General features: G+C 56.7%; 1 protein-coding gene across 2 annotated transcripts in view; it reads right to left on the bottom strand.

Annotated features, from left to right (window-relative positions):
• Positions 1-14809, bottom strand: part of Ccdc85c (coiled-coil domain containing 85C) — a 76074-nt gene that overhangs the window by 13978 nt on the left and 47287 nt on the right. For both annotated transcript variants that reach the window (XM_069997608.1, XM_069997607.1), the window contains exon 2: positions 5461-5534. In XM_069997608.1, coding sequence (XP_069853709.1) covers positions 5461-5534 — 74 coding nt within the window. The remainder of the gene's footprint in view (positions 1-5460; positions 5535-14809) is intronic.

The following is a 14809-nucleotide window of genomic DNA, read 5'->3' as shown; positions in this document are numbered from 1 at the left end:
AAAATAAATAAATAAAAATAAATAAAGTAACAGAGAGGCTATGTCACCTGCCTCATGCCACTCAGCTAAGAGTGGCACTGGTGATCTGAGCCAGGCTGGCCCTGGAGTCCAGGTCTGGCTGTCTCCTGCCACATCTGGCCTGTAGTGGCTACTGTCCAGGCCTCCAGCCCCGGGTAGGGCTCCTCATCTCCACCCACCGCCTTGCTAGACAGGCCATCTGCTTGGAGGCGGGAGGCAGGAGTTCCTGGTAGAGAAGCTATCCTGACGAATCAACTCGAAGGTTTCTGCTAGGGACGTATTTCAGCTTCTCCAAAGCCGACTCTAAGCTGCCCTGGGCAGACTGCAAGGAGACAAGGCAGGCAACCGCAGACGCCAGAGGGACAGAACCCGGATGCTCTAAGCTGGTGCACAAAACAGTGCGCTGAACTGCCACCAGAGGAACAAGGCCAGAGCCTCTGGAGGAGCCCAGGGCTCAGGCTGCAAGGGGTCAGCGAGGAGTTCGGAACGAGGCTCCCTGTCCTCTTGCCTGCCCAAATACGAAGGTCAATGCACAGAACTTACCCAGGCACGGCCTGTGGGGAGGCCCCGTCATCTGGCTCTCAGGATAGGAAAAGGAGGCAGGCACAGCCCCCAAGAGTGCTTTGGGAGCAAAGGGCATTCCACCCTGAGCTCCATCCTCTCCGAGCTGGGAGGAGTGGGGAGCCAATGAGGACCAGGAGGCAAGACAGGCATAAGGTGAGCCCTGGGGGCAGGGATGGTTTTACTCAAGACCTCTCCAGAGCCCAAACTCAGGCCCACACCACTGCAAAGGCGGGGCTGGGCCACACCCCACCCCAACCCCTCGGACCTCAGAATGTCACGTTCATCTCTTTGAAAATGAGGGCTTTTACAGACGTCATTAGTCCAACTGAGGTCAGTAGGGTGACCCTCATCCAATATGACCAGCATCCTCAGGAAAGAGCAGTTAGGATAGAAACGCAGGCGGAAGCTGGGTACTGGTGGCTCACACCTGTAATCCTAGCTACTCAGGAGGTTAAGGCTCGCAGTTTAAAGCCAGCCCACGCAGGAGAAGCCCCTGAGACTCTTATCACCAATAAACTACCAGAAAACCCAAAGTGACACTGTGGCTCAAGCAGTAGAGCGCTCACCTTGAGCTGAAGAGCTGAGGGACAGCGCCCAGACCCAGAGTTCAAGCCCAACAAAAGAAAGTTCAAGACCGACAAAAGAAAACAAAACAAAGAAACACAGACAGACAGACAGACAGACAGATAGACAGACAGACAGACAGACAGACAGATGACAGACAGACAGAAGGAAGACTGTGATGACACCATGTGCAGGCAGGACAGGGGCCTGGAAGGAGCCAGCCCTGCCAACCCTTGATCTTAGACTTCCAGTCTCCAGGACTGAGGGAAGTTGTCATTATGGCAGCCAAGCAAACTAATACAGCAGTCATGTCAGGAAGTCCTCATCCACCGGGGCCTCAATTTCCCCACTGTCATTCCTGAGCCCCTTTCGGGGGGCCCTGCGCTCCTGCAGAGGGTCACGCAGGAAATGATGGACTCAAGGGGAAGGTGAGAGCCCTTCCTAGCCACCAGCCTGGACCACTACCTCCCGACCTCCCTCGTAGCCACAGGCCTGGGGGAGAGAACACAAGGGCTGCATGCTCTTTTGTGAAGTTGGCTTCCCAGTGCAGGCCTGGCGTTTTATTCATCAGCCCAGCAGGGGACTAACCAGAGGCCCCAGCATCAATTACAGCCACCACCACACACCCCTCTGTACGCTTGGGCTGGGCACAGAGAATCCACAGGAAAAATAATAATGTGTGAGGCATCTCAAGATGAATCATCTCAGAGGAAGCAGCTGTGTTGACGAGATTTTAAAGCCAACATGAGAAAGAAAATAGGAACCGCAATACAATAATTTAGCCTGTGAACTCTGGCACATTCTTAATTAAAGCTATTTTGGAGTTAAATAGAGGCCATGGGGGATGGGGGGATGGGGAAGGGCAGGAAGCTCAGAGGCTCTCTGGCTCCCCACCCAAGGCCACATCACCTTACCATGGTACACAGTAAGATGCCTCTTTCTGCAAGATTTAAATGCCAGTATCATGAATCTCACAGGCGTCCTATCACATTGCTCAAGGTGCCCAAACGGCTGACTGGAGGCTGGCTCCTGTGGTACAGTCTTGAGCCAAAAGAGAGAGGGCACACAGGCTCTGAGTTCAAGCACCTGTACCCAAACTCATCCAGCAGAGGCATGATTCCCTGCAGTGATGGAACCCTCATAACCTTGCTTAGGCAAGGGAAGCACAGGTCCCCCCTACTGGCCTAGAAGACACAGGGGGAAGGCATTCCCCAAGGTGTGTGTGCACACTTGCGTGCGTGCGTGCGTGCGTGCGTGTGTGTGTGTGACAACATTGATTACTGAAATTCTGCAGCCTACACCTCTGGAGGGTTGAAGCCAGGATCCACTGGGAGGAACAGGACAGGACAGTCTGGACCAAGAAAGCTTAGACCACAAGCAGAGGCACTCAAGGGAGGTCCGAGGGGGTGCTAGCCGGGGTGCTAGCCAGAGGCCCACCTAGGCCAGCAGCACAGGAGGCCCAGAAGGAGGCTCAGTACCCCATCTCCAGGACCCCTTAGAATGAGGCTTCTCACTGTGGACAGGTCCCTTCTACAATGCCCCCCTCAGGCCTGCTGGCCCCCAGCGTCACCTTCTGTCCACTGGCTTGGAGAAGGGTGAGACTAGACTAGACGCTTCCTGTGGGCAAGCCTTGGCCTGGGCTCCCCTGTATCCCCAAGGTGAAGCACACAGCAGAGGGCAGTTATAGAAAGTGGGGAAAATAGCCATTTTTCAGAGGCGTGGGGAGAGGCCAAAGCTGGTGCCATCGGGGCCTCCCCAGGAATCTAAGGGAAACAGACATTGTCACCCGGAAGCCCTGACAGGCCACGGCTGCTACCCGATCTCTGCCTCTCCCTCTCTCCCCCCAGCCATATCAACAGATGGCATATCAAAGCCAGCCAGAGCTTTGCCCATGACCATGGAGCCTCATCAGGCTCCGTGACAATGACACTCAGGGCCACCCTACTACAGAGGCATGGGAACAAAGGCAGGGGGACACATCATGCTGAGGGTCCAGCGCCACACCTCTTCTTAGGATGCTGAGTATGGCCCTGATACACTCCCGCCAGGACACCCTGGGGAAGAGCTTCACCAGAGCCCATGCTGAGGAAGAAACCAGGGCTAGGACACACACACATGCCCGCGCACACACACGCGTGCACACACACACACCCCGCCACCACCACCCCCCACCACACCCCACCCCCGACCCCAGGGATGCCAACACACAGACAAGCTCAGCCCTCCACCAGAGCGGCTAGGAAGCCGGCTTGGATGGAGAGCAGGAGTTGTACTACACATACATCAAACACCTGAAGCACTTCCATACAGAACCATCTAAGCTCCCTGTACTTGAACCTATACAAGCCAGGAAGAGGCAAAGTGCTATTCTGACTGCCTGTAGCCAGCAAGGCAGGGGCCAGGCAAGGGCCAGCACCAACCGAGGGGGGGGGGGGGGGAGGTGTGAAGTTGTGGGCACAGGTGGGTGAGCAGTGTACCACGGCTGCCTCCAGGGGGCAGCCCAGCACAAGCCTGGGAGAGAAAGGGCCGAGACAGGGTCCAACCAGAGCCACCCTGCTCAGACCTCAAAGTGCAGGCTCCAGTCACCTCTGCTTGTGTGAGGAGGTGAGACAAGTGGGCACTCCCCCTGTGAAGCCAAGGGCAGCCCAAGGACAAAAGATGGAGAAGCTGCTGCCCGTGGCTTTGGTGTACACAAGTCCACAATCAGATCCATCACATGTGGCTCCAGATGTCAGGGACAAAGGGTCCATGGACAGCCACAGGACCACAAGCAAGTTCCTGAATGGACCACACTCAGAGCATACTTCCCAAAGGGCAGCCTACAGTGGGGCTTTAGCCCAACAGGAACGAAGAAGTCTGGATGGGCAGCCTCGGGCCACTAACCCAGCAAAGTAGGCCAGCCCCTGGGACCTGGCACTGTTCTCTGGAGAGAGCGGTCTCTTCCCTACGCACTGGATGGACCTTCTCCCAAGCAAAGGCTTCCCCACCATGCTCACCTGCCACCCCAGATTCCTGGTATTGTTTCTGCCTGCAGCCACTCCAGCCCTTCCAGCCTACCACCACCACCACCACCACCACCTCTCTCTCTCTCTCTCTCTCTCTCTCTCTCTCTCTCTCTCTCTCTCTCTCTCTCTCTCTCACACACACACACACACACACACACACACACACACACACACACACAATGTTGGGATCAAGGAACCCTACTCCCACCAGTGAGACCTCCTCTTCATCTTGCCCTCCCAGTCCTGGGGAGCCAGTACCTGCCATGGTCCAGTCCCTTCTGCCACACACTGATGCAAAAATCAGTCTTGCATGTGTGTACCTGCTGGGCACTAACTAGCACTCGTGTGTGTGTGGAGGTCATGGGGAGTGAGGGCAAGGGAAAGGCCCTAGCAGGAGACAGGGATGGCACCGTTTTCAGAACCTGCTCAGGGCCCTGAGCCTCCTAGCAGCTACCGGGAATGGGCAAAGGGGTCCACAGGCCTCCTGAGCTGGGTAGTGGGCACCAAGCCCAGTGGGTCGCCTGGCAACAGAGCCAGGCATCCGAGCTATCCCTGGGGTTGGTTCCCAGAGAAACGCTTTCGGCATCCAGGGCACCACTTACAGACCAGAGGGTAGAGCAGAGGAGGGGGAAGCTGAGAAGAAGCCAGGGATGGAGGCTCCAGGGATTGGCCGAGCCATCTGGGCCCCAGGCACAGCAACCAGGGCTGATTACAGCCTCCCTTTACCAGCTCCACCCATGGTAGGGAAGGGACTTAGTACCCCACCCCACCAAGTTCCAGCCATGGTCCACAAAGGGCACTACCCCCTTTCACACTACCCTAACCACCACGCCCCTCACCACCAGCCTGTGCCTCCAGTTCTGCACAGGCTCAGAGCCTCCGCTGTCGGCAGGGGCAGAGCAAGACCCAGGAGGCAGAAGGGTGAACCCCAACCCAGAGAGGAACTTGGTGCAAGTCCCGTGTGTCAAGGAGGTGAGGAAAGGGGGTTCTGGGGGGTCTACCAGGCCATGTGGCCCATTTCTTTACCCATTATGTGACACCCCCTCTGGCTGGGGCCCAGTGCCAGACCCCCAGAGCTCCCAGACCACTGGGGGATGGGCCATGGTGTGGTCTGAAAGCCTCAGCAGCCCTGGAACTGGGATTACAGTGAGAGGCCCTGGACCGAGGCCTTTCAGGAGGCAGCTCAGGAGGCAGTGGGGGTGGGCAGCAGCCATGGGTAGCCAGGGGGAAGGGAGCCCTAGGCGGGCTGGGCTAGGGTGGGCTATAGGGTGGTAGGATAGAGTAGCCAGCACCCCTGCTGTCAGCCTACCTGCGGAAGGACCTTGTCACCCTCCAGCAGTTTCACCTTGGTCTCCAGCTGCCTGATGTAGGTCGACGAGGGATCTGGAGGACAGAGAACAGAGGCAGTGGAAGGCACGTCAATCACAGCAGGCTTCTCCCCAGCGCAGAACCAGCCCCATCCTGACCGCCTCTGAGCCTGACTTCTGAGGTCTGTAGAAAACTGATGGATTCCTTCTGCTTCTACATTCCAGGCCCAAAACATGTTCTCATACACTCCCGGAACCAAGGGACTACCACCCCAGGAAGCCCTTCTCTACCATGTAGCAGGGAAACCAAGGCTGCTGAGCAGGCCAAGTGTAATTGTTAATCTAGACTGAGCTTGATTAGATTGAGATACATTTAGGAGATTAATAAAGCACACTTCTAAGTGTGTCCATGAGGGAGGTTCCAGAATTGATTGACATGTGAGACAGCAACTGAATGGAAGAGACTAGCCCTGAATGTGGGCAGCACCATCAAATCAGCTGGGGGCCTGGATAGAATAAAAGTAGAAAAGGGGGCCTGGGAATGTGGTTCAGTGGTAGAACACTTGCCTAGCATGCATGAAGCCCTGGGTTCAATTCCTCAGTACCACATACACAGAAAATGCTGGAAGTGGTTCTGTAGTTCAAGTGGTAGAGCGCTAGCCTTGAGCAAAAGAAGCTCAGGGACAGTGCCCAGGCCCTGAGTTCAAGCCCCAGGACCAGCAGGAAGGAAGGAAGGAAGGAAGGAAGGAAGGAAGGAAGAGAGGGAGGAAGGGAGGGAGGAAAGAAGGGAGGGATGAAGGGAGGGAGGGAGAGAGGAAGGAAGGGAGGGAGGGAGGGAGGAAGGGAGAAGAGGAAGGGAGAAGAGGAAGGGAGGCAGGGAGTTAGGGAGGGAGGGAGAGAAAATTGAAGCCCACTAACTTAGCTCCCCTCTTTTCCCTCCCCCTCTCCCAGCTTCCTGGCTGCAGCCATGTGAGCAGCCTGATCCACCACACACTCCCAAAGCCATGATATTCTGCCTCACCTCATGCCTAAGGCAATCAATCCAGCTGACCTGAGAACTGACACCTCCAAAACCACAAGCCAAAATAAACCTTTGTTCCTTGACGTTGGTTTAGTCAGGTACTTTGTTACAGAAACCAAAGTCAGACTCACACACCAAGTCAGCACCTGGGATCTCTACTCCACCAGGCAAGCTTCTCACACAGGAACTTCTTACACAATCCACACCAGGCGGGAAGGACTCCTAGTGATGGCTGCCTGTCCTATGCCACTCTTACTGCTTAGAGAAAGCAGGAGCCCAGAGCTGGGCCACGTGCCCCAGCGAGATTCTCGAGGGGAACTCCCCAGTCACAGGGCCCAGGTTCTGAATGAGGATAGGGAAGGCCAAACAGCCTTACCCAAACACTTCCACGGAGGGGAAACCTACCCATCCAAACCACTTTGACCTCACTTTTTAAAAAAATCATAACAGAAAAGCAGGCAAAATGTCACTCTACCACCACCACCACCCTTGCCACTCCTAAGGCAGCAGAGAAGCAGAGCCACCTGGGAGGATGGAACCTGCCTCCATGCAGAGCAGGGGGCAGGACTCAGGCAGGGGAACTGCAGGATCTCTGTCCCTAGCACCTCTTAGTGCGGATGACATGGGACACCTCCCTGGGTGGCACACAGCCACAGGCTTAGGACAGGCCATGGCTTTGCTTTCCAGAGGGGTAGAGGGGCCAGACACTGGCCAGGACTGTCCACCTCATGGCTGGTCGCCTCCTGCTGCTATATCCAACCCACCAAAGGAGGCCTCTACTTTTTTTTTTTGGCCAGTCCTGGGACTTGAACTCAGGGCCTGGGCACTGTCCCTGAGCTTCTTTTGCTCAAGGCTAGCACTCTACCACTTGAGCCACAGCACCACTTCCGGCTCTGTGTATCTGGGTATGGAGGAATCGAACCCAGGGCTTCAGATATGCTAGGCATGCACTCTACCACTAAGCCACATTCCCAGCCCATTTTGCCTGTTTTTCTGATGTGAAGCAAGATCTTCTTGGGTTCATGGCCCAGCCCTTGACCTCAAAAGGACTGGGCATCAGGTCCCTTGGCTAAAGCCTCAGAAGACTTACGGATGAGGGACAGACTCTAAGAGCTTCTACAAGCCCTGCGTGGGCAGAGTGGGCTTGGGTGCTGCTGCAGACATGCCAAGGATGCCCTATTACCCATGAGAACAGAGAAGCACCTGTCTACCACGAGGCCAACGCAACGCGAGGAGCCCAGCCCCAGGCATCCTTGTGCACAGCAGGGACTCTGCAGGCTAAAGGAGAGGCAGGCGGGGACCCCACAGTACCCACAAATACTTACCCAGGAATGCCCAGGCGCACACAGGTGCCTCAGCCTGCCCTGCTTGGGAGTACTCTGTTCTTAGAGCTCACCTGCAAGACCCTCAGGAGCCCCTGCCCACTCAGCCCAGCCCCACAGATGCACAGAGCCCAGCCCACTTGAAGCAGGGGAGTTGCCAAACCAGAGCCCTCCTCCTCGCTCCATTCCCAACAGTCACTGCTCGGGAATGTGGAGGTTCTAGAGAGAAGAAGAGGGGAGGGCGGCTCCCTGGCAAGGCCTGGCCTATCACACACCCTCTGCAATGACAGTACCCAGCCCAGGACGGCTCAAGTGGGAGAGCTCTGCCATGGGCCCCAGCCTCACCACGCAGGCACACACAGCTCCAGTGGATGAGAGCTAACAAGGCAAGGTTCCCAGACACAGAGGGACGGACCCGGCACATTTCACAGAAGTGACCAGAGGAGGGGGGAGCTGCGCTGGCCTCTTCGCTCAGGCCCTGCCCTGAGGAGGGGGCGGGGGCCGGGCAGGGGCCCGGACAGCCCTGGAGTGGCCTCAGTTTCCTGACTGGCCAGTCAATGCCAATGAGTTCCCACACTTACTGCACACACAGGTGTGATGGAAAGGCCTTGCACTGGGGTGCACTGGGCGTCTCTGTGACAGAGGGAAGCAAGATGACAATCTTCCTACCCTGTGGGTGGACTGGAGGAAAGAGGCAGGGGCACTGGGGATGCATGGCACCTCACTGAAGCCTGGGAAGGCCAGGCAGCCACGGTCCACCTTCTCCAGGTAAGGCCACAAGGCATGAAGCACCCCCACTCAGGGGCTGAGCCAGGCAGAGAGAAGCTGGCAGGTCTCGGAGGGGAGGCGCAGCCCCCGTGCCAGCTCTCCTGGACCCTCAGCTGTGGCAAAGTCTCCAGGTGCAGCCGCGTAGCCCCTCCCTGCTGCCACAGCACTGCCCTGCAGGACAGTGCTTTCTGGGCAGAGCACCAAACAGAAGGAAGATCTGGCCACTTGCTGTGACCAAGGGCTCAAGACAAGGTATTAAGCTGAGGTGCCACAGAACCACCCAGAAGACACGGAGTCTGGGGAGGCACAGGCCAGAGCCGGCAGGCCACACGTGAACACCAATCAGACCACCTCTAGGGATCCAGATGGAGGCCCAGCCCAGCCTCTGTCCCTGTAGCTGCTCAAAGCAACTGCACAGCAGACCACCAGCGTTTGCTGGGCTCCGCCTTTGTGGTTTCAAAGGAACAATGTAGCAGTCTAAAAACACAGCAAACCGTCCAGTAGTTCCGATGTAATCTATCCTAAAGAATTAATCCTAATTGTGAAGACAGTCGAAAGGCCAAAACTGGAAATAACTGTTTGTCCCACAATAGCTCCGAGTTCCACCCTGTCATCATTCAAATGATGTTTAGAAAGTTTCCCTTCCAAACAATATGGAAAGACACTTAAAATGCCAGTGGGAAGAACTGGACACAAAATTATATGGATGATGGCTGCAACATTTTAAAAATATCTATGCACTGAAATAAATTTAGGAAGGAAGTACATAGAAATATTGACAATGGGCTTGGGGGCGTGGCTCAAATGGTAAAGCACTTAGCCACCCTGTCAGAGAGACATGAGTTCAACCCTCAGTACCATCACAAGAGAGAAAAGGAAGGAATACTGACAATAGATGAGAGAATGCACGGTCTGTGTCATTTATTAACACCTTTTCTTGTCAGTTTTCAAACAATCTACTTCTAGGGTTGGGAACACCTCTTTTTTAATAAACTAGAAGAATGGGTTAATTATTCCACCTTCCCATCTCCTAGCCCATCCCACCCTCACTGAAGTCACTGAGGTTTTAGGTCCCCCAGCTCTCCAACCCAGCCTCTCCACGCTGTGAGGAACCAGGTCTTCTGGCCCACCGTGGGTCAGGAGCGGAAGTAATAAAAGCTAGAGGATCCTCCTGGGTAGGGACCAAGGAGCAGAAGATCCCAGGAGAGCCGGCTTCCTGGGAGGCCACCCACCCCAGCAGGCTCAACGTCATGATCTCATTGGGTGCTCCCAGCCTCTCTTAGATCAGCGTGTAATTAAATTAATCCCTAGGATTTTGGTAATGAGGCCTGAAACCACGGAAAAGGGGCACGTCATTTCCCGGTGTACCTGTCTGTCGGCAAAATGAGGGTGGTGTACCAAGAGCATGTCTGGGGCTGAGCTGGCCAGGTGGCCACCATCACCCTATATACAACCTGACTCCTGCCAGGCCACACCAGGCCAGTCCTAGAGGTTCACGATCCAGCAGCTTCCCTGTCTCACTTCCAGAAGCCAGATGTCAGACTGGTTCTCCTTTTCATCCCCCAGGGATTGCATGCTCCCGGGGCGTCCATGGCCGCTGGTCCAGGGCAGGTAGAGTCAAGCTCCTCCCAAAGGCCATGCTGAGTACCTCCCTCCAGGAAGCCCTGTGCTGAGTCCTGCCTCTGACCACCACTTCCCTGCCTTCTCAGAAGCTATGGCTGGGTTCTGTCGTCCCCTGGCCTGGGTCCCTCCCTGGAGAGCTGATCCACCCCAGCAGTTGCTATGCTCTGAACAACCAAGGAAGGAGGGGCTAGAGCTAGGTCAGTCCCTCCGACCCATCCTTCCTGGCCTCACTCAGGTCTGCAGAGTAGGCTCACAGGAAAAGCCTGCATCCCTCCCTGAAGGGGCCTGGCCCCTGGAGGCCAGGTGCTCCCACAGCCAGCAGCAGCTCCACTGAGCTGGTCTCTGCCGGACATGGCTGCCCCCACCCGAGACCAGACCCAGACCCACCACGGGGTGCCTCCAAAGCAGATGCTGAGACAAGGAGCTGTGTCTACAGGGTTATCTGGAAGATGACCTCAGGAACCCCAGGCAGGGGAGTGCAGAAGGGAAGGAGCCAATGGAAGGGGCAGTGGTGTCAGCCTGCCCGCCCACCCGTGGGCTCCCTGGTGGCACTGACGCCACAGCACTGCCCGCCTGCGGGGCAGTGGTGAAAAGCTCCCAGGCAGGCTTCAGGTGGGACAGAAGCAGAGTGCCCGGGAAGCTGGGTGGCTTGACACTGTGGGCTTCAGTGGGGAGACAGTGGAGGCCATTGTGGCAAAGAGTGATGGGCAGAAGGGACTCTGTCCAGCTCCTGCCCCTCCCCTTCCCTGCCAGCCCCTCCTACTGAAGAAGACCCTGGTCAAAGCTTCTCTGCCCTGGTCACATGCTGCAAGGTCTGAGGACAGCTGGGCTTTGTGACACTTCATTAGCGGGAGATGCAGCCACACCACACCAAGCCTCTAGCCTCCACCACGGGGAATGAGGCCCAGTGGCTCCGGGGGCTCGGCCCGAGATGGCTGACATTTATTTCCAGTAAGCTTTTAGGTTGATTAAATTCCCTTTTCCTTCCACTTCATTAAGAGAGGGTCATGTTGGCCTTGGGCTGGTGGCTCTGAGAGGCTGAAGGGCCTAATTAAAGGAAGCATGCTTGTGTCTCCTACGTCCCTTCCCTCACTCCTGCCCACCAGGTGAGCTCACTCACCCTTTCCCCTGCCCCCCAAGACTTCCCTGGGCAGAGGCAGGGGCAGGCAGTTCCCACACACACTTGGCATCAAATTGGCGTGCAAAGAAAAGCCTGAAGGAACGCTGGGGCCTTCTTGCACAAGGACCTACCCCACCTGCAAAGCAGCCACAGAAATGGAGGACAGGCCTGGGGCCTGAAACCACCATGGAGCCGCCTCCATCTGCACCCGTGGCCCCACTCCTGCTACAGAACTCCGGTTCACCTCCTCCTAGGAGCTGTCATCCCCAGGCCAGAAACAGGGGGGGATGCACGGGGTCTCAGACAGGGCATAGCCAGAGAGAACGGACTATAGTCACAGCTCTTAGGACTAGGGCAGAGACCCCCAGCAAGACGCAGCCTTCCAACAGGCCCCATACGTGCTTATTGAGTAGCTGTGTGCCTCGCACACTGGTCACCATTCCTCTCCATAAGATAAGCAATCAAACCCTCCGTTTACAAATGAGGAAACTGAGACTCAGGGAGGCAAAGCAGCAGCAGCCACAGCTGCCTGGGCTCCCGGGTACAGCTGCCAGCCTCTTCCCAGGCAGCGCCCTCACCCCCAGCCCAGGCCCCCACCCTGCTCAGAAGCTGCTGGTCCTCCGCTGGCACTCCATCCCCAGAGCCGCAGGCCTGGCAGGTCCGGGCACTGCACATTCCTGACCATACACACCCCTGACACACCTGTGAGACGGAGCCACCAGCCCTCCCTGACAGGGCCCAGGGTGCTAAGCGGCCTCCTGAGCTGACCTCGCAGAGCCAGGGCGGGGCTGCCCTCTGGGGGGCTGGAAGTCTGCTCCCTGGACCATGGCATTCCCAAACAACAAGTCCTTGTAAAGCAGAGTCCCCTCATCTGCGTCCCAAAGGAGAGTGAGCAAATGTCATGACAGCTCAGGCCACCAGCGGGGTGGCAAGCTCTCCATCATGAGGGGAGAGCAAGCAGGTGCTGAGTGGCCTTGGCTAAGCTGAAGCCTCAGAATACTGAAGGCCCTGGGGACACAGAAAGTTGCTTCCCCACCTTGGTGCCCCATGGGGCCCCCTGCTCCCTCTGACTATCCTGGGATCTGCCAGGCTGAGGGCGGATCTCCCTTGCAGAGGAAAGGAGGGATGCTTAGAGTCCGAGTCCTTCTGTGAGGCCCAACCAGAGGAAGGAACTGTGCGGCCACCCACATCTTCTGAGGGGCAAAGATGGAAATGTGCAGTCCAGGCAGACCGTAGCAGAGCAATTTGTGCTGACTAGGGAAACCGTGGGTCCTGCCTGGAGGAGGCAGGCCCAGAGCTGAGCACTCAAGAGCAAGCAGGACCATGACAGGCAGTAGAGGCACGGCGGTGGCAGGGGGAGAGGGGAGCGAGGGGTGCACAAGGACATGGCCAGAGTGGAAGTACAGGTGCACCTTGGCACCCCTATGAGAATCAGGACCACTGCCTCCTGGCCCTTGTGGGAGGGCCTGGCAGGCACTGGCATTATTTATGGGTGAGGCCAAGTAACTGAGGAGTGCATTAGGGGAGCACTGGCTTCTGCCTCAGGTGGCATCCCATGCAGGCAGGGTGCTGGGTGAGGGGCACCCCTGATCCACACACTGACCCTAGCTCTCTGCCATCCATCTCTGAGCCAGGACATGCAGAATGGTGAAAAACCCAAGAAACTGGAAACAGAACTCACCAGGGACGACTATTCTATCTCCTGTGGAGCAAAGAAAAGGAACTAGAGTCTGCCCCAGCCTTCCCTGTTGGGACACCTGCTCCTGATAGTCGCGTTGCACATCAGCCTGCCTTGAGGACCACCAGGGCTCCCAGCATTTCATTCTAAGAAAAAAAAGCCACCACTTCTCAGCTGGCACTGAAATCTGCAGCAGGCAGCTGGACAAGAGGCCCTGCGGCTTCGTGGTCCTCCAGCCACTCCAGCCATGCATGCCCCAGGGTCTCCAAGCTGAGACGGAAACTCATTTCTGCACTGAGCACCTGGGAGGCACCATGTACAAATGTAAGCTGTATAATTGCCTTAAGTGGAGGAGAGAGGCAGGGATTCCTTCCCTGCGCCTGTCTGGGTCTGCAAATGCACCTGTGTGTGCAGGTGACATTGCTGTCAACAGCCAGCACCTCCACCCGCCAGCCCAATTCCACTCTGAATGGTGGGGGATGGCTGAGATGCCAGCAGCCCTGCCCGTGGGCACCCCTCGGCCACAGGTGATGTCACAGTCAGCACCTAGCTGCACTCTACTCCCTGGCTCCCCAGAGGGCTTTTAAAATCTGGTCTTGCCGGGCGCTGGTGGCTCACGCCTGTAATCCTAGCTACTCAGGAGGCTGAGATCTGAGGATCGCGGTTCAAAGCCAGCCCGGGCAGGAGAGACCATGAGACTCCTATCTCCAATAAAACCACCAGAAAACCGGAAGTGGCGCTGTAGCTCAAGTGGTAGAGCGCTCGCCTTGAGCTGAAGAGCTGAGGGACAGCGCCCAGGCCTGGAGTTCAAGCCCCATGACCGACAAAAAAAAAAAAAAAAATCTGATCTTTTCCCCAGACCAGGATTGAACTAGGAGAGATGCGCTGGGAATGGGAATCCCTTGGGATGATTCTAATATGCCCCCGGACTGGGAACCCACTGCTGCACCAGCCCTGTGGAGTCTCCCACTGCTCAGCCTCCTTCCCCAGGCCGACCAGGTGGGGACTGAGGCATGCAAGGCACTGAGCCCAGCCTTCAGCTCAGCAACTTAAAGGGAGACCGCAGAACGATCAGGGAGTGCCATCATTGCTAGGTGACAACCAAGTCCTACCAAGTGCCACGTACTGTGTGGGGGGCACCTGTCCCCCAGCCCACTGCCCAGGAGAGAAGACAGGGGAGAGGCTCGGGAGGGACGGAGAGAGGGATGAGGCAGGGCAGCACCACCTGGGACATTCCAGTCCCAGGGAGTTGGGAGGTGTGTCAGGAAAATCGAGGTGTGGCTGATCATTAGATCAGCATGTGGGAGATGAGGGGCAGCTGCAGGAGAGGCCCCCAGGGGAGGCCCCCAGAGAGTAACCCCAGGGGTGCCTCCTCAGTAAGAGGAGAAGCCTTGCCAGGTAGATGATCCAGAGAAAGAGGGGAGCTGCCCCAGATGCTTCTGGCAGTAGCAAAACACCTGCACTATGCTTCCTTAAGGTAGAAAAAAAACAATAAATGCTGGAGCCAGTTAACAGCTCCCTGGGTGGCAGGAATTCAAATCAGCAGGTCTTGCCTGCACTGCAGGCTAGGGAAAGCAGGGCAAGGCCACAACCAGTGGGGGCCAGAAGGGAGCCTGAAGGCCCACACCCCTGGGGGTAGCCACGGAGCTCACTGAGCAGCAGGGAAAGGACACGGTGTTTCATGACTGCAGCCCAACGCACTGCCCATTTAGAACAGAAGCCGAACCCAGCCTCACACCACACTCAGAAAGCACTTTCGGGAAGGTCAGAGTTCCATGTGAAAAAATAAATGTGGAACGTGGGCTTAGTTTCTAAAATG

Source organism: Dipodomys merriami, unplaced genomic scaffold (genome assembly GCF_024711535.1).
Source record: "Dipodomys merriami isolate MVZ:Mamm:240054 unplaced genomic scaffold, mDipMer1.0.p SCAF_50, whole genome shotgun sequence".
NCBI lineage: Eukaryota > Metazoa > Chordata > Mammalia > Rodentia > Heteromyidae > Dipodomys > Dipodomys merriami.
This window is presented reverse-complemented; position numbering and strand designations above follow the sequence as displayed.